At 42.9% G+C, this 27,514-nt stretch overlaps 2 protein-coding genes across 2 annotated transcripts; one reads left to right on the top strand and one right to left on the bottom strand.

Moving 5' to 3' along the window:
• Positions 1–1,129: 1,129 nt before the first annotated feature.
• Prpf4 (pre-mRNA splicing tri-snRNP complex factor PRPF4) lies at positions 1,130–14,731 on the bottom strand. The gene is made up of 14 exons (XM_070011942.1): positions 14,625–14,731; positions 13,707–13,884; positions 12,235–12,421; positions 10,829–10,916; positions 10,328–10,407; positions 10,056–10,149; positions 9,300–9,394; positions 7,578–7,636; positions 6,687–6,810; positions 5,373–5,462; positions 3,456–3,578; positions 3,241–3,348; positions 3,037–3,155; positions 1,130–2,327 (listed from the first exon to the last, which is right to left on the bottom strand). The coding sequence occupies exons 1-14, from the start codon at positions 14,649–14,651 to the stop codon at positions 2,134–2,136; spliced, it is 1,566 nt and encodes a 521-aa protein (XP_069868043.1). The 5' UTR covers positions 14,652–14,731; the 3' UTR covers positions 1,130–2,133.
• A 158-nt stretch (positions 14,732–14,889) lies between these two features.
• On the top strand, positions 14,890–27,245 carry Cdc26 (cell division cycle 26). The gene is made up of 3 exons (XM_070006013.1): positions 14,890–15,000; positions 18,654–18,771; positions 26,811–27,245. The coding sequence occupies exons 2-3, from the start codon at positions 18,691–18,693 to the stop codon at positions 26,985–26,987; spliced, it is 258 nt and encodes an 85-aa protein (XP_069862114.1). The 5' UTR covers positions 14,890–15,000; positions 18,654–18,690; the 3' UTR covers positions 26,988–27,245.
• Positions 27,246–27,514: the final 269 nt, after the last annotated feature.

The raw sequence follows: 27,514 nt of genomic DNA, 5'->3' as shown, positions 1-27,514 counted from the left end.
CAGCCTCCTGAGTAGCTAGGATTTATTTACAGGTATGAGCCACCAGTGCCTGGCTTTTTATGTATTAAATAATGAACATTTTTATCACTTCTAAGTTCATGAGGTAAAAGTTGGGAAATGAACTCATCAACAGGAAATCACAAAGTGACTTAGCAGGACAACATATAAGGTAGAGGGCTTCTTTGTATAGGAAACAGGCCCTAATGGCTAAATTTGATAGTCAAGTTCAGGTTCCATCACTTCCTTGAACTTGGGGCAAGCTGTTGCCTAGAAAGGAATAAACCAATAGAACTGTGAAGATGAGATGTCTCAATGTACTTTGTACATTAGCAGAGAGTTGTGTTAGGGGTAGCCATGATGTCTACCTCACCATTACCCAATGCCACATTTGGATTTGTGCTTCTTAGCTCTGTCCAAGGATTAGATAAAATGTTCTCAGCCCAACTACTATCTCTAAGACAAGTCTAAGGGAACTCATAGAAAAATTTAAATGTGAGGAGCTGACAACCTTTGTTAGCAAACTATATTCAAGGCACAAGGCAAATGCTACATTTTACACTCACTGTAAAAGTGGTAATGAGTGTTGTTTTTGATGGCAAACCACAAAGGAAATAGAACCAGTTAACAGTGAAGTGGCCGAAACTGGATAGATTTGAGTTCAGAGGTTCACCTACATAGGAGATGCAACTATTTGCTTGACTGAAACCAGATTAAAGGACAGGTTTCGCTACATATCATATACTCCTAATTTTCAGTATAGAACTAGACATGGCCATTCTCAACCTCTCTGGCATAGCAAGTGAAAAGGGGTTTGAACATTCAAGGGGAAGGTATTATCGAAACCCCTCATTCGTTTACATCCTTTCTTCCAAATTCCATTTTTGTGTTAATTTGCTGTATAACCCTAGCTACTGAGGAGGCTGAGATCTGAGGACTGAGTTTCAAAGCCAGCCTGGGCAGACTCTTATCTCCAATTAACCAGAAACAGTGAAGTGATGGCTCAAGTGGTAGAATGTCAGCCTTCAGCACAAGGCCTTGAGTTCAAGTCCCAGTTATCAGTATCAGCATGTGTGCACACATGCATGCATATGCACACATACTTAAATATTAAAAGTAATTCATTAAAAGGTAGTTTTTATAGTAGGATTTTACTCTTAGCAAGTGTATAATAAAGAAAAAGGGTTTACATTTAGGAATGCCCAATAAGGAATTTTTTCCCCAGTTATTTTGACATGAAGTATCCTTTGATACATGAAGTACATCCTTTTAAAAGCCAACAGGAAGGAGGGTGTACAGTAGACATGTCGGCATGCTGACACATGGCCCTTGTTTTAGGGTAACACAAAGAATGCCAAACTTTAAAGCAAAAAGGAAGTCATTTTCTGATAAGGCGAGTGTTCAGTTCTGAATTTCCTGATGCAGTTAGCACTCCCAGTGAACTCCACAGGAAGCAGGCGAATCTTCTTTACTGTGTATCTGTCAGCAGAGGTGTGGTCTAGAGCTTCCTCTCATTCTCAGTGGGAAGGAGAGGCTCCACGTCCGGCATTGTTCAACCAGTGCGTGGTGAGCTGCCCTCCCACCCCGAGGGCTTCCGGAATCTTGGCCTGCTACCTTACTTGCTCAATCACAGGCAGTCCTGAAGCACGTATCACGTTGGGGAATGCCAAGTTTCAAGAATTAAAAATGCAAACAGCAGTTGCAATTCCAGGTGGGAGAGGAGGTAGGGTATTCAAACAAAAGATTAATAAAATACAGTTCACAGCAAGTCTGAAGATGAGACTCCAGGTTTCAACCGTGAGGGGTTTGTCATCACCTAGGGACTGGACTGCCTACTTGGGAGTGGGGCTGACACGAACATCTCATTTTTTCTTTTGTTATTTTGCTTTTTGATACAGGATCTCACAATGTAGCTCATGCTGGTCTTGAACTTAGGATCTTCCTGTCTCAGCCCCGTAACTGCTAGGATTACAGGAGTGCATCACCATGCCAGGATATAAAAATCCAATTATAATGTGGGTCTATACATGGTAATTAATAGAAAACATGATAGAACAAAACACACCAATGCTTTTCTTTTGAGGAAAATGGCTCCTGAGGGAGCTTGAGGTTACAGTTCTTCTTCCATGGTTTTGCCTACTCAGCCATCCAGAGTTTGAAGGTCCTGTCATAAGAGCAAGTGGCTATGAGCTGCCCATCAGAAGAAATGTCTAGACCCATCACCTTGCCTTCGTGGCCAGCCAGAGTCTTCAGGGGGGACCAGCCTGGGTGGGTCCAGATCTTGGCTGTGTTATCATAGGCACCAGTGAGCAGGAAGTTTCCATGGATAGCTTTAGGAGACAAGAAGAAAAGACTTGAAGAATTCACATATTCCAAAGAGCTTAAGAAAACAAAAGCATAAAAAAACCTGCCCAAACCTTCTACATTGAAAAAAAAAGATTATTTCCACATTTAGAAAAGCCTATCACAGGGGCTGGGAAGGTGGCTCAGTGGTAGAGTGCTTGCCTTGCATGCATGAGGCCCTGGGTTCGATCCCTCAGCACCACATAAGCAAAAAGAAAAAAGCCGGAAGTGGCGCTGTGGCTTACATGGTAAAGTGCTAGCCTTGAGCTGAAGAGCTGAGGGACAGCGCCCAGGCCCAGAGTTCAGGCCCCACGACTGGACCAAAAAAAAAAAAGCCTACCATACTGGGCTGACATTCTTGAGCTTGTAAGAAAAGGGATCAACCATAGGCAGACTGAGAACAAGGAACACTATGAGGGTCTAATGGCGCTCTTCCTTTAGACAATCTGTTCAGAGTAACAATGGGAATTCAATGGTAGAATGTGCATGGAGAAAGGGAAGCAAGCAAGCACTCATGGAAGTTCTTCCTTCCTGGCTGCAGGAAGTATGCTCTACTATAGCTCTGTTTGGAGATATGACAGAGGGAAGGAAGTTAGAATTTCGTGCTTTAGCAGAGGTCAGCTGCATGTCTAGAAGGTGAAGCCTGGCCTGCAGGTCCTGTCTGGTGCTGAGGCTGAGATCGGAAGGACAGCTTACGTTCAAACTTGACACCGGTCACTAGGTTCTGATGGGCAGGGATGGTGTAGACACAGCGCCGCTGTCGAAGGTCCCACACTTTGCACGTGTTGTCACCACTGCCAGTTGCAATGTGGTAGCTGCAGAGCAGAGGCAGTTGTCAAAGTTAGGAACAAAAAGTGCTGCTTCAACAAGAACCCTTCCCATGGCCATTCAGTGAGTTACCCATTGGGGGAGAAATTTATCCCATAGATTTCCTTCAGGTGGCCTTCCAGGAACATGATACAACGTCCTGTGCGTAGGTCCCAAACTCGACCAAATGCATCCAGTCCCCTGATAAGATAGTAAACAAATGAACACTGAATCCCGTTCTTTGTGGAAGCAGGCATATATGTAAGAGCCAGACTACTGAGCTGCCTGGCTTTATAGAAGATGCTTACCCAGTGCCAGCCAAAGAGCCGTCTTGATGGAAGGCAATGTCATACACACCCATGCTGTGGCCTTCCTGGTGCAGGATCTCCTCTTGAGCTTCCAAATCCCATAAGCGCCACGAACGGTCATAGCTTTTAAAAAGAAAACAAAAACAAAAATATGACACTACCAACCAACCAGAAGACCCATTCTACTTGAACAATGCACGATAAATAACTGCAGCTCAGCTTACGCTTCTGTAACTCCACTACATCACATTAACAAGAAATGTCTTTCTAGCACAAACAATGCCTCGCTAAAAGGAGATGATCAGTGTGCGAGCAAGTACTTACTACCAATCATGGTAATACAAATTAAAATTAGAACCAAGCATTTGGTGCGAGGCCATGAAGCAAAGCAGAACTCTTGGGATGTAATTTGGTACCAGCCCTTTGGAAGTGCTTTAAAAAAAGGACTACTTTATTTTTATTTATATAGAAGCTTTGTTGTGATATTTGCAAACATGAATATAATGGAATTACTTTGATAATTCATACCTTCTATTATTCTCATTTCCATTTCCCATGTAAAACCATTTTTAAGAGATTTCATTATTCCATTTTCATGCAAGGTTTTTGTTTTTTTTGAGAAACAGTCTGGCCTCCTGGTCTTGATTCTCCTCCACTTGATTCTCAAGTGCTGGATAACAGGGATGGTGTACTACCATGCCTGTCTAGCCTGGAAGTTCTAGAAAAGTTAAAAATACATCTGCCCTATCAACTAGTAATTGTATTTGTAGGAACTCAAGAGAAAGAAAAGACAAGTATGTCTGAAAAAACCTGTGTAAGAGTATTTATAGCAGCTTTATTCTGCCCAGTATAAATCTAGAAGCAGAAAAACAGATGAACCATGGCACAGACACAGACTATTTCTCAGGAGTAAGAAGGGACTACTGACACGTGTAAGCCCACAAATGAATGCTAGCAATGTTTTACTAAGTGTAAGAAGCCAGACACAAATGAGATCATGAAGCATGAATGGATGGAATTCATAATGATAGAAACCAGGTCAAAGTTTGCTTTAGTTAAATTAGGAGGGCCTGAGAACTTACTTGAATGACAGACCTTGTTCCATATTGACAGCTATATACTTACATAGAGTTCATGCTTACATGAACTTATCAAGACTGAATTGTACACTTCAAAAATAAACTCATGGCCCCATGCTGGTGGCTCACGCCTGTAATCCTAGTTACTAAGGAAGCTAAGATCTGAGGATCACGGTTCAAAGCCAGCCCAGCAGGAAAGTCCGTGATACTCTTATCTCCAGTAAAACACCAGAAAACCAGAAGTGGCCCTGTGGCTCAAGTGGTAGAGCGCTCGCCTTGAGCTGAAGAGCTCAGGGACAGTGCCCAGGCCCAGAGTTCAAGGCCCACGATTGACAAACAAAAAAATAAAGCCATGCTATTGTACCTCAAAGTAAAAGCTCTTTAGCAGATCCTTGCCTAGCTGAACTTACAGAACCAGAAAAGGCAAGTAATTTGTTGGCAGACACACAGAGAGGGAGTGGGAGTGGGGAGGGAGAGGTTGATTTTATTTTCCTTTAATTGAGGTAAAGTCTCAATATTTAGCCTGGGTTGGCCTTGAACATGTGATCCTCCTTGCCTCAGTCTCCTGAGTACTGGGATTAGAGGTATATACCATCAAAGTACCTGAGAGATTTGAACATCATCTGCAGCAACACCAAAACCACATCACTTCTAAATCACTCACTGAGACTTAACAAACTACCTAGCTCTGACTACATTAGATACTCTTCTAACTCTGATTGACTGAAGCCCAAGAAATCCCTGCTTGAGGATCTCTGCTCTAAAATTTACCTTGTACATAACCGAAAGGGTTAACAAAATGTCAGGAGCCTGGATGAAACTGGACAGTTTGGCTTACCAGGTGGTGCCCAGGAAACGTCCAGATGGATGCCACATTACCCGGGCCACACGTACTGTATGCCCTTCAATATCTGCCACAGGTTCATCACTGAAAGCATACATATTCAGGATTCAAACACTTTAGTAGAAATGTAAATAAATATTCATGGATTCATTGTTATGCACATATACCTATTCTGTACAGTTTGAGAAGCTAAATTGTAATTGCACAAATAAGTTGTTGAAATATTAGGGCTAACAATAGGCCACTTCTACAAATTTTAAAAAGATTGGCTATTATCTGAGTGATATATACCATGTGGGATTAGAGAAAAATAGCATCCAAATAGTGCTTAGGTTCTAGAAAGAAAACATACTTTGGTAAACATGTGAGGATACAGGAAGTCAAACAGTTTTGATACACGTGATTATAGGTAAGCCTCAAATCTTAGCCCGTTAGACTCCAAATGGGAAAAGGAACTCCTGAGAAGCTTAGTCTCCTTATGATGGTCATTAAATTCTGCTCCCCAGCAACAACAGAAAAGATCTCAAAACATCAAACGGGAAGTAAACATGAGCCCTAAAGAGGCAATTAAGAAGGAAACTCTGTCAATGTGCACACACAGAACCAACTCAAGCCTCAGGGGAAATAAACACTGCTAAGTATTACCAAAGCCAATTACTAAAGCTTGGAGCAAGACCCTCTCTGGTGGAGTTGAAACTAATTAGTATTTCCAAAAATCCTGAAATAAAAACCTTCCTGTACTTTTCCTAAGAAAGAAAACTAAGCAGTTGGATTCAGATGTCTTTTGGTTAACAAGGTACTTCCAAAAAAAAATTTTTTTTTTGGGGGGGGGAAGGAACTAGAAAAAGTAACCACATTAAGAAACAAAACCCTATTGTAGTTGGCAAATCCACCCTGGGTAAAAAGATGGCTCTGGTGTGAAGAGCCACCACTTTGTGGGCAATGCTGCCACATCACCTCTTCTCTCTGGGGGTGGTGTGTTAAGACTCAACAGGCTTCCAGAGAGAGGATTATTTTTCGTCCATCTTCCAAACAAGCATCTCTCCAACATTAATCTATTTTGTAGGAGGTAAGTTGGCTCTTTACAGAACAACTGGGGCCAGGAAATATTAACAATGGTGCCAGAGGCAAAAACTGAGGTCCAAGTTAACAAGAAAAATCTGGTGAATTCCTCTGCTTCCCACCTCCACTCCCCCAGTAAGAACAGAACAAAGAAAGAAATCCTTCATTTTGTTTTCATATTAAGAGCAGGTCTGGGGTTAAAGGCTAGCTTTTTTTCCACCTTGAGGTCCTGAGGGCCACACTCACCTCTCGAGGCTCCAAAGCTTCACCGAACCATCAGCAGCACAAGAGGCCAGGTTGACATCCTTTTGGTCCAAGGAGACTGTGGACTTGGGATGGAATACAATTGCTCCTACATTTGTATTATGGCCTGAAGAATTCCAAGACATGAAGACATGAAAGTTAAAGGGTTCTTTCCTCTTTATAACGTATTTGCAAAATCCAGACTACTATGAATGACATGGATAAATATATTAGGGAACACATATGGGCAGAGTATTAAAATGACTACTCAAGTATAAAGAACTATTGTAAAAAAAAAATTAATGGATATTTAAATCATAAGCTGGGTGTAATGGTGTATGAATGCAATCTTAGTACTTGGGAGGCTAAGGCAGGAGGTTCAAGATTTTAGGACATCCTAGAAAACAGAGTAAAACCTTAAAAACTAAAATAAAATAGCCAGGTATCCGTGGCTCATGCCTGTAATCCTAGGTACTCTGGAGGCTAAGGTCTAAGAATCTGTGGTTCAAAGCCAGACTGGGCAGCAAAGTCCATGAGACTCTTATCTCCAATTAACCAGCAAAAACCTAGACGTGAAGCTGTGGCTCAGTGGTAAACTCTAGCCTTGAGGAAAAAAAAAAAAAAGCCCAGGGACAGCAACCAGGCCCTGAGTTTAAGCCCCACTTCAAGCCCAGAACCAAAAAGAGATGCCAGAGTGTGGCTGGAACTTAGAACAAAACTGAATGGGTATTGAAGTAAATCTAAGTTAACTGTTTGGTGAGAGAGACCAATCCATATCAAATCAAGTCAAGAATCAATGCTGTATGGACTGAGTCCTGAATATCAGGCACTTTTACTGCTTAATAGAGTTCATACTGGGGACAAGACTGAGATCTAAATAAGATTTTAACTCACCTCGGAGAGTATGAAGGAGGTTGCAATCAGGAACAGACCAGAGCTTGCAAAGCCCACTCCTATCAAATACAAAGGAAAGCATCTCAGCCAGGGGTGGTCTGGGAAGGAAAAGGTACCTTGGTAATATTACTAAAGGACAATCTCTTCTCACCCCCAATACTTAATAGTTGCAAATAGAAAAAAGAAAAAGCTGATCATTTGAAGTAATAGATACACAAGCCAGGTATTAAGTAACCAGTGACCTCTACTGGACTATAATAAAGGGAAAGCTGCTGCTCTCCTTACTTTGGGATCAATTTGTGAGGGAAGGTAGGCCAATCAAACTACTATTTTCTATTAATAATGACAGTATTAGCTGGGCGCTGGTAGCAAGCTACTCAGTAGGCTGTGATCTGAGAATCATGATTTGAACTGGGCAGGAAAGTCTGTGGGATTCTATCTCTAATTAACCACCAAAGAGCTACAAGTGGAGCTATAGCTCACATGGTACACACACACACAGACACACAGACACACAGACACACAGACACACACACACACATGCTCCTGAGTTCAAGTCTCAGTCTCCTGAGTTCAAGTCTCAGTACGTAAGTGCGCGCACACACACACACACACACACACACACATACACGTGCGCGCGCGATGGGCACAGTGCCACACTTTTGTAATCTCAGCACTTGAGAGGCAGAGGCAAGAGGATTACAGGTTTCTAGGCCAGCCTGACCTGCAATGTGGATACCCTGTCTCAAAAAAAACAAACAAGTAGGGCTGGGAAGGTGGCTCAGTGGTAGAGCGCTTGCCTTGCATGCATGAGGCCCTGGGTTTGATTCCTCAGTACCACATTAGCAGAAAAAGCCCTACAGCTCAAGTGGTAAAACATTAGCCTTGAACTGAATAGTTGAGGGACAGCGCCCAGAGTTCAGGCCCATGATCAACAACAACAAAAACAAACAAACAAACCCAAAACAAATAATACATGAAAAAAAAATACTGTCATAAATTTGAATAGCAATATGCTATTTTTTTTAAAAAAGACTACTTTGGAACTTTTCTATGAAATTTCCTTTCTGTCTATTGTCTCAAAGGACCACTATAACAAAGCTGCTTCACAGACAGGAACTGTAGCTAAGAAAACTGAGGCTTGGCGAGGTGAAGGACTCTAATTCTCTCACTTTCTCCTGAAACAGTCTGTTTCCACCTAGCCAAGCAGTTTCTGTGCATTACTAGACAGCCATGCTCCACAAAAAGCACTGAAGAGTTGCAAGAGTTTTCTGCACACATGATATTAAGCAGAAAACCAAGATAAAAACTAATTATTAATGCTAAGTTCTGACCACCTACCAGGCACCAAGGCAAAAATACTCCACAAAGCTACCATATCCCAGTTTACACATAACGGCACTGAGGAATGGAAGTGTTATATATCTTAAGTATGGTAACAGAACAAAACAAGAAAAGCTGTTCTGAAGTGCATATACTACTTGCTGTATGGCCTGCTCCAATGTACCAATGTGAAGAACATGACAGAGGGTTACATGTAACAGATCTGTGGGTCCTGGGGAGCAGGAAAAGTACTAAGAAAAGTTGTGCTCTATCACATGGCAGACAGAAACCTACCATCTACTTTGTGAGCAGAAGGACTGAAGTAAAAACAGACATCTAAGACAAATGCTGAATTTCCCCCCAAACTATCCACTATTTAGGGAATAAAATGGAACTTACCAACAGGCGGTGGCCAGCATTTTGGAATTGGGACTAAAGTGACAGTAGGAGATAGGTCGATCATCCCCAATCTGACTGCAGAAATTATTCAAAGACTTAAAAAAAAGAGAAATATGATCATTAGTAGGTGGATCCAAGAATGTATTTAGAAAGGAAAAAAAAAGGCATCCTTCAGTTTGAATGCATTCCAAGACTCATATATAATTCTGTAGCTGTAGGAAGAACTACTGTCGATAGATGAATGGAATCAGGGCTCATTTTGGAACTCTAGCTGCTTCCCCACAGTCTTCTTATCACTAGCTGCTTTTTTTTTTTTTTTTTGGCCTGGTGTTCTTGCTTGGCTTTTTCACTCAAGATGTGCACTACCACCTGAATCACACCTCTAACTTCCAGCTTTTGGCTAGATTATTTGTGATAAGACTCTCATAAACTTTTCTGCCTGGGCTGGCTTCAAACCCTCTTCAGATTTCAGCCTCCTGAATAGCTAGGATTACAGGCTGAGCCATCGACACCCAGCTTATTACCAGTTTATCAGCTAAACAGAAACAGCCCCAGAGAAACCTACTGCACAGTTCTATTAAAAGTCAAAGTCAAGCCTCTGCCCAGTCTAAAGCATAGGAGGTTCCTGCCACTGTTACAGACGGTGCCTCCCCTATTACAATAGTCCAGTGGGGATAGGTAATGCGGCTGCCAAACCTTCCTTTGGCTGGGCTGAAATAGAGCACATCTACTAAACCACCACCAAGAGCATCTTACCCGGAGAGACTTATGCAGCTCCTGCATCTGTGAGGTCCTGGTTGTCTCCGGAATCTCTTTATGGAGCCGGGCTTCTTCCAAGCGTTTCATTGCCCTGGGACACAGAAAGAGCATCATCACAAGAGTAAAGGAGTTGTCAACAAACTTCTGCATAAGTCTCTACCAATCAATCCCATGTAACCACCACCACCACCACCATCATAAAGTCCATCCATCCTGAAAAGGAAACAATAAAAATCAGGATTCTTTCTTCTTCTGGATGCCCTACGTACCTAGGTAATGAGTAGTTAGCAATCCAGAGTCTGGCTACTTTCAGGCTGTTTGGTCCTTCATGGTACCAGGTTTGCTGATACTGAAAGGCAAATGAACAACAGTACTGTTTAAGCCAGAAGCATGCCTGTTCCTTCCACAACTGTTCATTTTCTACTGTAATTACCCACAAGAAACTCTGGTAATTAACTTGGGTGAAATCAGGCATATGTACTTTCTATTGTATTTTTTCTATGATGTTTTATTAGGCTTTTTTTTTTGTTTCTTAAGTTATTCTAACAATGCTACTGTTCTTTTCTGAATGGAAAATTCACTGAGCTCCATTCACATTCTAATCTAATACTACTGACAATCTGTTGCCAACAACCATTGCTGGATGGCAAAGAACACAAAGGTATTCTCTCCACCACCATGCTAGCAGAGCAAACAACTGAAAACAAAGTGGGAGAACTATTTCACCACTTCTTTTATGGTTACACTGTGAAGCCAAAAGCATATTTTACCTCTTCTTTGGACTTCTTAGATTTCTCATCATCTTTTTTAGTCTTTTTTAATGCATCAGTACCGACTACTGAGAGAATATTCCTTAACCTGTAACAAAAGACATAGTTGACATAAGACTGTGACAAGTACATCCTGCCATCTTCAGGGGCAGATCCCCAGTGAAGGACTGGAGTTCAGGGGACCCTGAAACCCTAGGGTTTCCTCCTATTCATGCATACATATGATAAAGCTTACTTTATAAATTAGGCACAGCAAGACACTTAATAGAGTATCTATAATAACATGTGTGAATGTGGGTTGTTCTCTTTCAGGGAAGTGGGGAGACTAAGGGAAGAAGGTTGATTTGGTCTTAGAGGGAGTAAAGGAAAGGAAGGAGGTCAAGGATGCAGTGGCTGGCCAGGGACAAGGGCTGACTTAGCTAAAATGGACTAGAGACCTTAACACAAAATAAGTTCCAGGTGGTTGAGGGGTAATCAATAGTTGAGGACTAAAGAGTAAGGAATTTAAGAGAGTAAATATAAACCATCTTTCCCAGAAGCTAGAAAACAAAGGGGAGAGACTGTATGATCTGGACACAAAGACAAGAGGTAATCCTCATAACTGCCAAAGACACTGAGCCTGCCCATCTAAGATACTGTGCAAAACACAGGAGTACCAATGAGGACAGTGTCCCTCTTCAGTTATAGCTACAAAGTATTTATCTTTTTTTTTTTTTCTGTCGGTCGTGGGACTTGAACTGTGGGCCTGGGCGCTTTCCCTGCACTCTTTAACTCAAGGTGAGCACTCTACCACTCTAGCACTTCTAGTTTTCCTAGTGGTTTCTTGGAGATAAGAGTCTCACAGAGTTTCTTGCCCGGGCTGGGTTTGAACCATGATCCTCAGATCTCAGCCTCCTGAGTACCTAGGATTACCGGCAGGAGCCACTAACACCTGGCTATCATAGATTTTTTGTTTTTTTTTTTTGATATTGAACTCAAATGTTTTGCACTAAGCAAGTGCTCTACTACTTGAATCATGCCCTTGGTCCTATTGCTGTTTAGTTTATTTGAGATAGTTTTGCTGACTTTTGCCTACCTGGACTCCAACTGCAATCCTACTTTGCCTCCCAAGGAGCTGGAGTTACAGGTATACACCACTGTGCCTAACCTACTTATCATGTTTTAAGTCACTAACAAGGAATGTACTTAAAGTTTACATTCTCAAACTCAACGTCCAACTCAAAGTTCACATTGGGGTGGAGAAGGCATATGCTGGCACCCTCTTCACATACCATACACTGTAACAATAAAATTTGTATTACTGTTACTACTCTCTGAGGCATTTAAAAGTTTCAGCTACAAGATCAACTGGATTTGGGACTAGAACCTTGTTAATAAAGAAAAGAGTAAACATTTAGAAAGGGCACCTCTCTCTCCTTTCAGCAGGTCCCTCTCCAAAAAGTGTGATGGGTTCCCCCAAGGCTCTAAGGCAAGCTTTGACCTCCGAGTCATCTGTGGACACATTGATTTGCCGGGCACGCTTCCTTCTCTCAAACTCAGCCAATACTTCTGCCTGCCGCTCACTGATGTGCTCTTCAATTTCAAATACTTCTCCTACAAAAAGAACAGGCAACATCAGCACCATTACCAGATCTTCAAATAGGAGCAACAAAATTTCTAACAGTAACCTGTGTATGAGCTTAGAGCAAGGTAATTGCCTAATCCACTACACATTTTAAAGATATAGTGCATTCTTTACAACTTATTAAATTATGCCAAATTTATTTAACCTAAATGACTGTTAGAGGCAGGAAAAAGGTATAAGTCATCCTTTGCTTCATTTGGCAATCTCAAACTTACAGAAGAGATCAGAAAGAGTACAGAGCATCAGTTGACCAGCCTTTCTATTTAGAAAGTCTTTGGCAGTACAAGGGAAGGAACTCAGGACCTCATGCTCGCTAACTAGGCACTCTACCCCTTGAACCACACTTCCAGCCCCTTTTCCATTGGTTATTTCACGGTTAGGGTCTTGCTTTATGCATAGTCTTCAATCCTTCTTGTTATGCTTTCCTATGTCAATGGGGATAACAGATGCCACTGTACCAAGCCCACAAACCATTTTAATGATCTCCAAAGCTACTTACTAAAATTGTCCTAATGGTTAAATAAATAGGAATGGCTAAAAACACTAACTAGTAAACTCAGAGTAGTTACCAGGAAAAGAAATTTCCACAACTGGAAAGCTGTTTGGATTATCCAGCAATCTGGTTTAAACGCCACACCATATACCCAAACTTGGATGAATATCAAGGGTTAAAAAATCAGGATGTGAGCCAGGTGGCCTGTAATCCTAGCTACTCAGGAGGCTGAGATCTGAGGATCACAGTTCAAAGTCAGCCTGGGTAGGAAATTCAATGAGACTCTTATCTCCAGTTAACCATCAGAAAACAGGAAGTGGTGCTGTGGCTCAAGTAGTATAGTGCTAGCCTTGACCTAAAGTGTCAAGGCCCAGAGTTCAAGCCTCAAGACCTAGAAGAAAAAAAAAAGGGGGGGGGGGAATTCTAGATATTAAGAGGGGCATACAAAGTTCAAATTGGAGCATAAAAGGTGAGAAAAGATGGACAGGTGATATTGGTGCTGTCTGTAACCAGTCTGGCCAGTAGAGCCAGGAGGATAGCTAATTTAAGGTCAGGAGGGACTACATTTCAAGTTCAAGGCCAGGCTGAATTACATAGTACAATACTGCTAAAAACAAAACAAAAAACAAAACAACAAAAAACAACCCTAGGGGCTGGGGATGTGGCTCAAAGGTAAAGACCTTGCCTAGCATGAACAAGGCCCTAGGTTCTATCCTCAGTAGAGAGAAAAAAGGTAGAGAAACTTGTTATTTGCATCTTACCAGAGGTTATATTAATATTTCCTGCTTCAATTCCTGCTTTAAGTCCTTCTTTCCCCAAAATCCCAGACTCTCCTTTGGCCAGACGTTCCCTTTCCTTCTCTTCCAAACTTCCATAATAGATATGTGGTTTCTTCACAACAGGAGCAACTAAGTCATCAGGTGCTTTAGTTTTGGTTGCCTGTTAAATCAAAGAACCCAAATTAACCTAAATATCAATTTTAGTAATCTACTGAGCTTCCAAGGTTGGAGCTCATCCTGAGTTTCAATCACACTTTTCCACATTAAAAAATAAAAATAAAAAAGTCAAGCTGATCACTAGTTAAGACTAGTCCTCACTGGGTGGGGTGTTTGCCAAACAGAAAACGAGAGGTTGATAAAACTAGTGAAATTCTCGAGTGATTTTTTTTTTCCATCACGGATTTTGTTTGGAACATGTTTATTAATTCCTTCTGCTGGAACTGCCATATCTTCGAAGGGATTTGTGACACTCAGCGTTTTATTTCTCATCTGTGGGGAAATACTAAGGACAATTGAAATACACCCAAGAGAGGTGAGGAGGGTTGGAACAAGTTCGAATGTTACAGGCCTCTCCACTGCGGAGGTGAGTCGCAGATGTGTTGGGAGAGGCCTGGTCACAATTCTAATGGACTAGAATCTGGGTTAAGACCCCTCCCCATTCCAAAGCGCTGTAACTCTGGAGCAGTAGGGAGAATCATTCAATGAGAGAAACTGCAAAAGGCAGCAGCACAGAGGCACGCGGGGAACAGGCGGGTGCTGCGGGGCTTTCTAGGACACCCGTGTCCGGCCGACTTCCTCCCGGCCCCGCACCGCCTTAGCCCGCGGTAACGGCCCCTCCACTCGGGCCCCCAACCCTCTCTGCGCTGCTGCCCGCGCAGGCTGAGACCCTGGACTCTGTACCGTGGAGGAGGCCCGTGAGGAGGCCATGCCGGGCTCCGGAGCCACCAGGCCCCAGCTGAAAACCGCGCTCTGGGATCCAGACCGTCCACTGCGCGCCCAGCAAAGCGGAAATGCGTCACAGGCAGGAAGTGGGTCGCGAGCGGGCGCGGGGCACGTTGGGAATCGTAGTAGCCAAGATTCGGCCAGGCGTCGAGGGGCGTGGCTCGTAGGACAGCTGCCTCCCCACTCCCTTTCCAAAATGTATCGCGGGAAATGAGATTTTGCGGGAAGTGATGTGCAGAGCATTCTGGGAACTGTAGTTTAGCTAGTCTGGCCATCGCTTCTTTGGTGGGCGGTGGCGCTGAGGTTCCGCGAAAGGACTGAGGCTTGGAAGGAGGTATGTGTTGTGGGGTCGGGCGGCTCCGCAGTGATTCGAGGGTCCGGGCCTACTGGAGGCCTCAGTCGTCCCAAAGCACAGGGCCACGTTGCTATGGCAGCCTTTGCCCCAGATCTTGAGTGCAGCCCCCGAGTGGCGGGAGGAGGCCTGCTGTCAGCCGGGTGGGGTCGCGGTGGAGGTGGGCCGCGGCCAAGCTCTAGGCCCGGGGGCCCTCTAGCGCCGAAAGAGGGGGGAAGAGCTGGCAGAGGCGCCTAGGCCTGATGTTGTTGATCCTCTTTGTTTCAGCCCGTTCTTTGTGTCAGGTAGAAGGCGATGCGTTGGAGGCGTCAAGCAAACGACCTGCGAGCAGCGCTGCAGGCCCCGCTGCAGGCCCCGTGCTTCGCTGGTCACGGGCAGGACAAGAGTTGTTGTGTCCTATGTGCTGGTCCTGGGGCTTTAACTCAGTGCCTGGGCGCTGGCCCCAAGCTTTTATGCTCCAGGCTGGCACTCTACCACTTGAGCCACAATACAGTTCCAGCTTTTTTTTGGTGGATAATTGGAGATGAATTGGAGTCTCACGGCCTTTCCTGCCCAGGCTCGCTTTGATCCTCAAATCTCAGCCTTTTGAGTAGCCACCACGCACAGCAATGACAAAGTTTTTGTCCTATGTGGAAGGGATTTTCAAAATACGCTTGCTGCGGGCTGGGAAGGTGGCTCAGTAGTAGAGCGCTTGCCTTGCATGAATGAGGCCCTGGGTTCGATTCCTCAGCATCACATAAGCCGAAAAAGCTGCTGTGGGCTCAAGTGGTAGAGCTCTAGCCTTGAGCTGAGGGACAATGCCCAGGCCCAGAGTTCAGGCCCCACTACCGGCAAGCATATATATGCTTGCTGGGCTGAACAGAATCCCTAACTCTCTAACCTTCCCCTTCCCCTCAACGATTATAATACTTATTTGCACACTTAACTACATGGAAAATCATATTTCAGGATGTAACTCTGAGTTACTTCATTCAAGTCATACAACAAAAGTTCAAACACAGAAACTAAGTTCTGGTGACAGAGGATGCTAATAGTTCAAATTTCAGAGGGGAGTGGGATTAGAACCTCTGATTTTTGCCAGAGCCAGGGCGTTTAGCCATTACTCTATATTGCCACCTAGTGGCAGGCATTCACAGTTGGCAGAAAAGTTAAACTAATTGTTCTTTTTCTGCAACTTTGGCTTCCTGTACCATTTCTCTGATTAGTACCAAGCAACATGAAATCTTATGTGTCAAGGTTATATTGACACATAACACCTGTACCCTTATGAAAACAGAAAATATTTCCTTTCAATCATGCTTCTCGCAGTATATACAGAACATTCATTTATATCACTATCGTTTTAGTCATCATATTGACCTAAGTGTAATTTTTATGGGTGGTTGACATTGTTAACCAAATAGGACAGCTTGCTTCAAGTCTTTAATCTGCAAAATAGGGATAATTTTGCCAGACATTGAGGCTTTGTGCGGCCCAGACTGAATTGGGTGCCCATGTGATGTCTTTGAATTACACTCATTAGAGTTCTTACCACTTTGTATTGGAATCTTCTCCATACTTGTCTATTTCCTCTACAGATTGTTATTGTGCATTTTAACTTTGTAGCTGGAGCACAGGAAGAGTTCATTAATGAGTGAATTACCTGTTAGATCCTGAGGAAAATCCAGTGAGTCAGTAAATTCAGAGTTTTCATGTGATTTAGCAACTGGTTTTAGCCTCAAGAAACCCTGGTGTAGACTAAATTTCATGCTTGGTTTAGCTTCCTCTTAAGTAAACTGAAGTACAATGTCATGATTAATTTATTTTTGAAGCAGAATCTCACTGTGTTTGCTAGCCTCAAGTACTAAAGTCACATATCACCATGCCCAGTTAACTTTATCCTTTTTATTTTACTTTATTTTTTTGTTTCTGTCAGTTGCGGGGCTTGAACTCAGAGCCTGAGTGCTGTCCCTGAGTGCTCAAGGCTAGTGCTCTACCACTTGAACTGCAGTGCCACTTCTGGTATTTGAGTGGTTGGTTGGAGATTTCTGTCCAGTCTGGCTTTGAACCACGATCCTCAGATCTCAGCCTTCTGAGTAGCTAGGATTATAGGCATGAGCCACTGGCACCTGACCACTTTATTCTTTTTAGCTAGCACATTTCATTTTCTTTTTTTTTTTTTTTTTTTTTTTTTTTTTTTTGTCGGTCGTGGGGCTTGAACTCTGGGCCTGGGCGTTGTCCCTCAGCTCTTCAGCTCAAGGCGAGCGCTCTACCACTTGAGCTACAGCGCCACTTCCGGTTTTCTGGTGGTTTATTGGAGATAGGAGTCTCACGGTCTCTCCTGCCCGGGCTGGCTTTGAACCGCGATCCTCAGATCTCAGCCTCCTGGGTAGCTAGGATTACAGGCGTGAGCCACCAGCGCCCAGCTTCATTTTCTTTTTAAAATTAGTTGTTGCTATGGTTTGAACCTAGGGTCTTGTGCTTGTTAAGCAGGTACTCTATCACCTGAACCACTTTGCCAGTCCTTTTTTGAATTGGTTATTTTCAAGGTAGAGTTTCACTTTGTGTGTGTGGATTGAACTCTGGGCCTGGGCTCTGTCCCTCGGCTCTTCAGCTCAAGGCAAACACTCTACCACTTGAGCCACAGCACCACTTGTAGTTTTCTGGTGGTTAACTGGAGATAAGAGTCTTAGGGACATTCCTGCCTGGGCTGGCTTTGAACCAAGATCCTCAGATCTCAGTGTCCTGAGTAGTTAGGATTACAGGTATGAACTACCAGCACCTGGTTAGAGTTTCACTTTTTTATGCCTGGATCACCCTGAACTGTGATCCTCTTATTTGTGCTTCCTTTTTGTCACTGGTATGACAGATGTACACCATTGTACCCACCTATTATACTTCTCCCATGGCTTGGTATGATAGGCTTGTACCACTGTGCCCAGCCACTGATTGAGAAGAAGTCTCATGAACTTTTATACCTTGAACTGCAATCCCCCCAATCTTCACTTTCAGATGGCTAGGATTACAGGCTTGGGCCAATGCAACTACCCAGCATATTTCTTTGAATAAATATGACTGAGCACAAAACTAAAGTGTAGCTGCCTAGAATTTTCTTTTATAGGCAATATTCTATTTTAAGTTCTTTTTTTTTTGGTTGGTCATGGGGCCTGAACTCTGGGCCTGGGCACTGTCCCTGAGCTCTTCAGTTCAAGGCTAGCACTCTACCACTTGAGCCATAGCACCACTTCCAGCTTTTTCTGCTTATGTGGTGATCAGGAATCGAACCCAGGGCTTCATGCATGCAGGGCAAGCACTCTATCACTCCTATTTTAAGTTCTTTAGAAAGGAGATTAGAGGGTTGTAGATCTCCATAATGTAATAAAAATATAATAATCCTATACCCAAAGACTTTGAAAGTCTATACCTGAGTTTAAATTAGGTGGGTGTTTTTGTTTGTTTTTGCTTTCTGGTACTAGGGATTAAACTCAGAGCCTTTGATCTTGCCAGGCAAGTTCTTCACTTAGGCCACAGCTCCTGCCGTATATGAATGTTTTGAATACCTCATTCACTTTAGTGTGCATGCTTACAAATCGATCTTCCATTTGTAGCTAAACATTATCATCTGCAGTTTTTTTCTTCTCTGCCATTTTGAACAGCTGAGTTCACAGGGCCTGGCTTGGTGTTGATTTCAGTATGCTGCGACGAAAACCAACACGCCTGGAGCTAAAGCTTGATGACATTGAAGAGTTTGAGAGTATTCGAAAGGATCTGGAGGTAAGAGTACCACTTCCAAACCCTTTGGAGATATTCAAGACAATAACCTTAACTTCAGAACCTTGGACTCAGTCACCAACAGTTGATTTGAAATTTCTCTTTGGGTGCTTTATAGGCATGTTTCCTGAGATTGCCATAACAAAATATTACAAAGCTGGTGGACAATAGAAATTTATTCTTTGAGCCTGGTGCCGGTGGCTCACGCCTATAATCCTAGCTACTCAGGAGGCTGAGATTTGAGGATTGTGGCTCAAAGTCAGCCCAGGCAGGCAAGTCCGTGAGACTCTTATCTCCACCAGAAAACCGAAAAAAGTGGTGCTGTGGCTAAAACTTGTAGAGCATTAGCCTTGAGCTGAAGAGCTGGTGGACAGCGCCCAGGCCCAGAGTTCAAGGTCTACAGCAGACAAAAAATAAACTAACTAATTAATTAAATAAAATTATTCTCTGACAGATCTGTAGGTCACAAATCTGAAATCATTGTTATACAGCTGTCAAGATGTTACTGGGCTGTCAAGGTACTGGCAGGCAGAGGATGTTTCCTGCAGAGTCTAGGGAGAATCCCTGACTTGGCCCTTTCAGCCAAAAAGCTGCTGGCATTCCCTGCTTAGGTCACATCACTCCAATCTTGCTTGCTTGTTCCATTGCTTCCTCCTCTTCTGCTCAGACTTTCCTTCTTATAAAAATATATGTAAGGGGCTGGGAAGGTGGCTCAGTAGTAGAGCGCTTGCCTTGCATGCCTGAGGCCCTGGGTTCGATTCCTCAGCACCATATAAGCAAAAAGAAAAAAGCCGGAAGTGGCACTGTGGCTCAAGTGGTAGAGCGCTAGCCTTGAGCTGAAGAGCTGAGGGATAGTGCCCGGGCCCAGAGTTCAGGCCCCACTACCGGACCCACCCTCCCCCCCCCAAAAAAAAGAAAAAAAAGATGTAAATACTTGTAGGGTTTACCTCAATAATCCAGGGCAATTCAGATCAGTTCATCTCAAAGTCAATTTTTTTTTTTTTGTATGTGTGTGCCAATACTAAGTAAGGTTTGGGCTGAGGGCCTTTTGCTCTTGCTTAGCTTTTCTGCTCAGTGTTGGCACTCTACCACTTCAGCTATACTTTTACTTCTGGCTTTTTAGTGGTTAATTGGAGGTAAGAATTTCTTGGATATGGATGCCTGGCCTACCTTTGAACCTTGATGCTCATATCTCAGCCTCCTGAGTAGTTAGGATTACAGGTGTGAGCCACTGGTGCCTTGCCCATTTCAAGATCCTTAATCCTATCTGCAGAGATGGTCCCTGTCTCCTAAGGTAATATTTACAAATTCCAGGAATTAGGATCTGATAGCTTTGGAGACCATTTTCACTTTACTATACTTAATGTATTAAAAAAAAAAGTTTCTGGGCCTGGTTGCTCATGCTTGTTATCCTAGCTTCTCAGGAGGCTGAGCTCTGATGATCACTGAAGCCAGTTCAGGCAGGAAAGTCTGTGAGACACTTGTCTTCAATTAACCACCAAAAACCTGGAAGTAGAGCAATGTTTCAAGTAGTAGAGCACTAACCTTGAACAGAAATGCTCAGGGCGAGCACCCTGGTCCTGAGTTTAAGACCAGCAGCCCAACAATAAAAATCTGATGATGTAGCTCAGAGCATTTGCTCTGAGACCCTAAGGTTGAATCCCCAGTATCACCAAAGCGGGTAAAAAAATCAAAACAACAAATGAACTCTTGATTTTTTTCCTTAGACTACTCATCCCTTTTAGGGCTCATCTAATGGTTTAGGCCAGAAACCAAGCAGTTGCACTTGAATCTTTCTTTACCCCTCTGTTTTTACTGTGTCTTGTCAATCCTGTAGTTCCAGATGTCTGATCATACCCTTACATCTCCTCCATGGAAACCAGATTTCAAGTGACCATCTCTCCCTGTGTGATTTTAACTGCATTGTTATTAGCCTTTCTATCTTCATGTTTCTCTGTAAAGTACATTCTCCATCTTCTTTCTATCTACTCAGAACATGCCATCCTTCTATTTAAAAGTCTTCAATAGTTTCTTGTTCCTGGAATAAAATCTGAATTCTTTACCATGGCCTGTGAGATTTTTGTGCAATTTGACTTCATGCTACTATCTGTTTATTTAGTGTCTTTGCTGGGGCTTGAAATCATGGTCTCATGCTCTCCCTTGTTTTTCTCATTCTAGATTGGCATTCTACCATTTGAGCTACAGCTCTACTTCGGCTTTTTGCTGGTTAATTCGAGATAGACGTCTCATGGGCTTTTCTGTCTGAGCTGGCTCTGAACTGTGATCCTCAAATCTCGGCCTCTTAAGTAGCTGGGATTACAAGAATGAGTGACCAGTACCTGGCACCTCATACGACTCTTGTCTTGTTCTCTACACCCTGACCACACTGGCTTCTGATGTTTCCTTGAACGTGCCAAACTGTTGATCACTGGCCATTGCACACATGGCTCCCCTCTGCCTGTGATCCATTCTCAGTTTAAATGTCACCTGCCTGACCCTAACAAGTTAGATGTGTCATTCTTATCCATGAGGCCTTACCTTCATTAGGCATAGGAAGCACCACACGTTTTTCATAGCATTCATTATAACTTGTAATTACATTTCTTGTAAAATCACTTTCATTAGGACAAAGTTTCCACCTTCTTTCCCACTGAGTTCCCAGAACCTAGCATGCAGTATTTTTAAATGTGGTCTGGCTACATAGTAATAGAGGTCCATTAATAATAGTTAAATACCCCAGTGGCCTTCAGATGAAGTTCAAGTTCCTCAGGCTGCTGTACAAGGCCCTGTGTGACCTGACCTTGATCATCTCTCCACTTCATCTCCCCCGCCAAGTTATCTTTACCTGATCTCAGTGCCTGTGCAGGCTGTGTTCCCCTGGCCTGAATGCCCTACCCTTTGTCGGGCTAACTCCTCATCTTTGAACTCAGCTCCTCCCAGCCCCCTGCTGTGTTAAGTTCACCCTCCTTCCTGTGTTGACCCATGGCTGCCACTCTCTGAGACTTTATTTTTCTCTTTTCTTCCACTGGGCCTTCAGTTCCTTGTAGGGCAAGGATTATGTATTCATCTCTGTGTCTACTCCCAAAGGTGGGCTTACTATAATCATTTTCATTTGCTTCCCTGGTGGATACTTCTTATTTGTGAGACAGGGGACATTCCATCTTATACATACTCACAAACATGACTGGCTTTTCTAGGTACATTATATGCTTCATAGTAACCTTAGATGTCTTTTCCCTCTTCTTCATCCACCCAACTTTAGTGTTTTGCAAACATCATCATCTTGTACCTTTTAAGAACTTGTATTAGTTTCTATGTTATTAAGTATATATATTTTTTCTGGTATGGTTATGTGGACTTAGGACCTCATACTTATTCAGCTTTGCTTGTTCAGCTGATGTTCTACCACTTGAGCTACTTCTCTAGCTCAGGTTTTTGCTAGTTTTTTTTTTTTTTTTGGAGATGAAGTCTAAATTACTTTTCTTTCCAGGTTGGCTTTAAACCTTGATCCTCTGGATCTCAGCCTCCTCAGTAACTAGGATTACAGGTGTGATCCACAAGTGCCAGCTAAATATGAGTTTTAACTATGGTTAAAGCTTCAATTTAATGAGTCTGATAAAATGCTAGCATATTGCACTTTGACTCTGCAGAGTCAGCTCACTGTTGAGTTAATAATTGGACTAAAGACAATTACCTTGTGGGTTTGACCTGTTTTAGAGCAATTTAGGGAGGGAAAGTCTTAACCCCAAAATAAAACCAATAAATCTTTTTTGTTATTTATAATTTATCATTTTGTGCTGGTCCTGAGCCTTGAACTCAGGATCTTATCTGATGCTCCCCTTTAGCTCTTTTGCTCATGGGTACCACTTTAGCTACATATCCTCATGTGGCTTTTTGCTGGTTATTTGGAGGTAAGAGTCTCAAGTCACTCCCTTAATCACCCAGATTCAGCCTCCTGAGTAATTAGGGTTACATTCATGAGCCACTGGTGCCCGGCTAGACAACTGGCTTTATTTTGTTTTGTAGACAAGGTCTTTAGCTCAGGCTGGCCTCAAACTCAAGATTCTACCACCAGCTGGGCACCAGTGGCTCACGCCTATAATCCTAGCTACTCAGGAGGCTGAGATCTGAGGATCACAGTTCAAAGCCAGCCCAGGCAAGGAAAGTCTGTGAGACTCTTATCTCCAATTAACCACCAGAAAACTGGAAGTAGTGCTGTGGCTCAAGTGGTAGAGTGCTTGCCTTGAGCTGAAGAGCCGAGGAACAGTGTCCAGGCCCAGAGTTCGAGCCCCATGACCGACAAAAAAAAAAAAAAAAAAAAAGATCCTACCACACAGCCTCCCAAGTGCTGAACCTAGCACAATTGTATTTCACCATGCATAGCTCTAATATTTAATTTTTTATGGATGTTAGTTTGATTACACGTATGTAACTCTAGATTCTCAAAGAGCCAACAGCTGTTCCAAGTTTGAAGCCTTTGAAGTGTTTGAAATTTCATTCCAATTGAGTGTTCTCAGAATGAGAGGGCCCTTTGCTTTTTTAGAACTTGTTCTCATGAAAATGTTTGGGAAGTACTTCAGATATCACTTATTTGCATTGTAATCAGGAAGGTCATTATATTTGTCAAATAAGAGGTCACTGCTGAGAGACTAAGGTTTTGGAGCATTTCAGAGTTTGGTTTTTTTGGATTAGGGATGCTGTGTCTCTGAAGTCAACGCAGATATTCCCAAATCTGAAAACTCTAACGCTTGAAACACTTCTGGTGTTTTGGCACTTCAGATGGGGGATAATCTGTACCTTATTTAATTCTCTGTAATGTTGGGTGATCATTCAGTATTAAGTGGTATAGAATGGTGGCAGGGGTTAGTTGAGCTATTCTCTAGATTAAATTTTGGTCATTCTCTCTCTGTACTGGGGTTTGAACTCAGAGCTCTGTATTTGCTAGGCAGGTGCTTACCACTGATCCATGCTTCCAGCCCTTTTCTGAACTGGTTATTTTGTGTGTGTGTGTGTGTGAAAATACTGTACAGAGGGGTTACAATTACATGAGCAAGGTAATGAGTACATTTCTCATCCAGCATTGTTGCCTCTTCCTTTGTTTCCTCTTACCATCCCTTCCCATCTCCCCGCTTCCTCTCCCCCCAACTGGTTATTTTTGAGTTAGGATCTCACTTCCTGGGTCAAGACCCACCTTCTTAGGCTTCCTGTCATAACAAGGATTACAGGTGTGTGCCACCTCACACAGCTTTCAGTTGAGAAGTGGTCTTGTACACTTTTCTGTCTGGAGTGGCCTGGAACTTTGATCCTCCCAATCTCAGTCTCCCAGGTATCTAGGATTATAGGCATATACCACCAGCATCCGATTTATGTATTCTTTTATAGCATCTTTATAGTCAATAGTGGCAGTTATGGGCTTAGTCTCTTCTTAAAAATGAACAAACTAAGACTAATTTTGTGACTTATTTTCTAAAGTCATTTGTGATTTAAGAGCCTACCTTTTTATTTGAAACTAAGTAAGGCTTTCCATTTTTCCACCCCAATCCTGTATTGAATTTGAACTGGAGAGTACAGTTTCAAAATGGTGATAAAACTACTCTCAGGTCACACTCAGCCTGACTCCAGCCGTCACTACTGTCACAAGAGAGAAGGGGATGGGGCTTATGAATCAACCAGAGAACTTAAGAAAACATTTATAGTGTTTTATTGGTCTGGCCTTTGAAAGTACAGACGATAGGTGCTCACAGATTGTCTGTATCAGGGGCTTTGACTTTGTGACTCACTCTGGTATTAAATGAGTTCATATAGCAGTGCATGTTTGACCTACAGTGGTTAAAGAGTGTGGAGTAGAACCAAAGAACTGTTTCAAGAAAAAAATTCTACAAAGAAGCCAGGTGCTGGTGGCTCACACCTACAATCCTAGCTCTCAGGAGGTTGGAAGCCAGCTCAGGCAGGAAATTCTTACCTCTAATAAATTACTCAGAAAAAGCCAGAAGTGGTGCTGTGGCTCAAGAGGTAGAATGTTAGCCTTGAGCAAAAGGAACCTAGGACTGGCAACTAATAATAATAAAAATAATTCTGTAGAAGCCTGCTGTACATTTAACAGATTTTTGTTGGTAGTATTAAAGATGCAGAAGAATATCATTTGAGTGACTACTATGAAAAGTATGGCTAGATTGAAAACTGAAGTGATAGAAGACAGGCAGAGTGGAAAAAAAGAGAATCTGCTTTTGAAACAACACAATGGATAAAATTCTATTCTCAGTACTAATAGGAATAATCATGAAGTGGAAAAAACTCTAAGCCAGAGCTTCATTCTGCTGGATCAAGATGCCCTGAACGTGGATCTGGCAACTTTATGCAGTGGGGGAAGTGATTTTGGTCTTGGTGAACATTGGTGGAAGATAAAGCTGTGGTGTTGGAGGTGGTGGCAGCAAAGGAAGTCATGGAGGTGGCAATGTGGCCATAATGGATCTGGTTAGAGGAATAGAGGGGAATGTGCTGCATGTTGCTAGTGGTCCTCGGGTTCTCCTTTGATTCAGACCATAGAAAGATGTCTGGCAAGGCAGGGATGGAGGCTGTGTTTACTCAAAGTTCTCTGTCCTTAGATTGGTCACTAGCAGTAACAGCAGCAGCCTGTAGCCAACCAGTGCAGTTACTCACAGGCTCACTGTAGCATAGCTTCATTCTGTTCAGATTCACATTTCTCCCCCAGCAGCACCTCATCACACCTTGGCCTCCAATGGTGCTGGCTCTACTCCCTTATAAAAAAGTGGCATCCACCCACGGATGACCACATAAGGCTGTGCATACATGCACCTCATCTCAAGGCCATATTCAGGGTTACCTAAGGTAGCACACGCATGCAGGACTCCAGGTTATATGGACCTGTTGAACCACCTACATCCCATTCCTTGGGTTGTGAAGGCACAAAGATTTCCAAGCTTATAGGCAAGAAGCCTGACCTACTCCATTAATTTTTCGTGGGGAGAGGGGCCCAGGATATTGAAACCAACGTAGCAGATATGGTGGTGGTGCCAGAGGACATGCTTGTGATGGAGGCACTTGTGGCAGTGGTATAACCATATGATGGCAAGTACTAGAATGGGATGTTCTGGATAGTCCCAGCACAGCTTGCAACAAGCACGGCTAGTGAGGAATGCGGTGACGCTAGATGACACTAAGGTCCTGTATCTTCTGTAGCTTCTTTTCATTCAATTAGGGTTACCCTGTACACTTGTGATAGTGGAAGGAAATTTTAACTTTTCAAAAAATAATCAGAATGAAGCCCTTCAACAGAGACCTCTTGATGAGCTACTATAGACCTTTCTGGTGGTACTTGTAGTGTCTGTGAGTCAGTTTGGCTGTAAATTTTTGTTGGTTATTTTACAAGTCATGTTATTTTCCATTCATTCTCTTGAATAATACAACTTACTTATACCTTTCCATGCCCTTAGCCTGCCACCTCTTATGTGTCTCTCTGGTGCAGCATCCTGTTGGGTCTTCACACAGCACAACTCCTTTTCTTTGCATCCCTGGCAGTGTGGGCACTCCTCTGTCATAGCCCTGACGGCCCTATGCTATTTAGTGGGTCCATTTCTCTATTAGACTGTAATGCCATGGAATATTGGGGCTACATAGCTTATCGCTGCATGCTGTATCCTTCTTGTAACCATTTTATTATTTTGGGCTGGAACAGGGGCTTGAACTCAAAGCTAAGAGTGCTTTTTCACTTCAGGCTGGTACTCTACCACTTGAGCCACATCTTCACTTCTGGCTTTTTGTTGGTTAATTGGAGATAAGAGTCTTTCAGATTTATCTGTCCAGCCTCGCTTTGAACCTTGAGCCTCCTGAGTGGCTAAGATTACAGGTGTGAGCCACTGGTACCCAGTCCTCTTCTAGTTATCTTAAACCAAGATTTCATTTATTGTTTATTAGAGCCTAATTCTGTCTATCATGCCATACTGAGAACATGGTAGGTGCTAAACAAACATTTACTAATTTTGAAAAAAAGTTGCCTTAATCCTATAATTTTGTATTTTCAGACCCGTAAGAAACAGAAGGAAGATGTGGATGTTGTGGGAAGCAGTGATGGAGAAGGAGCCATTGGGCTCAACAGTGACCCCAAAAGCCGGGAACAAATGATTAATGATCGAATTGGCTATAAACCCCAGCCCAAGCCCAACAATCGCGCATCTCAGTTTGGAAATTTTGAATTTTAGATGGATTTTCTTGAATGCCAGAACCCTGGCATGGAATAAAATGATGGCAGAAGTACAAATCAGGTTTAGAGCATTGAATGCTTGTAGTGAAGCAGAATGTTTTACTTCCTGCAGAGAGAAATCATTTTTGCATGAAATTACTGATGTGTAACACACACAAGCTGGAACCCAAATTCTGGTTTGTCTGGAAAATTTGACTGTGTAAAGCTTATCTGACTTTGTTTTTAAAAATAAATGTATTTTTGGAAAAGTGTGAGACATCCATGGTGAAGTAGGTAATATTGTTAAGCTCCAGGCTTTAAGAGGTAACCTCATTCTACCTGTATTTAGTAAAAGACTCTAAGCATAAAATGCCTTGGGTTGATTCCTGTCACATTTAATTGACTCATTTATTCAGCAAGTACCGAGTGCCTACTGCATGCCAATCAACAACTATCTCTGCCATAGTTGGGATGACAGATAATACGCCACCCTGCCTCGTCCTCAAGTTTAAAAAATTCAGGAATCCTTGCGATTTCAAAATATTC

This window comes from Dipodomys merriami, unplaced genomic scaffold, assembly GCF_024711535.1.
Source record: "Dipodomys merriami isolate MVZ:Mamm:240054 unplaced genomic scaffold, mDipMer1.0.p SCAF_11, whole genome shotgun sequence".
Taxonomy (NCBI): domain Eukaryota; kingdom Metazoa; phylum Chordata; class Mammalia; order Rodentia; family Heteromyidae; genus Dipodomys; species Dipodomys merriami.
The sequence above is the reverse complement of the archived record's forward strand: the minus strand, read 5'-3'. Positions and strand labels throughout refer to the sequence as shown.

What these genes read in the sequence shown, in the direction of transcription:
- Prpf4 (XM_070011942.1), bottom strand. Translation starts at nt 14,651, where the DNA reads ATGGCCTCCTCACGGGCCTCCTCCACG. An exon ending in GCTAACTACTCATTACCTAG is followed by an intron (nt 10,150 to 10,327) that starts GTACGTAGGGCA and finishes TCTGTGTCCCAG; the next exon opens with GGCAATGAAACGCTTGGAAG. An exon ending in ATAAATTTCTCCCCCAATGG is followed by an intron (nt 3,156 to 3,240) that starts GTAACTCACTGA and finishes TCTGCTCTGCAG; the next exon opens with CTACCACATTGCAACTGGCA.
- Cdc26 (XM_070006013.1), top strand. Translation starts at nt 18,691, where the DNA reads ATGCTGCGACGAAAACCAACACGCCTGGAGCTAAAGCTTGATGACATT. An exon ending in GTATTCGAAAGGATCTGGAG is followed by an intron (nt 18,772 to 26,810) that starts GTAAGAGTACCA and finishes TTGTATTTTCAG; the next exon opens with ACCCGTAAGAAACAGAAGGA.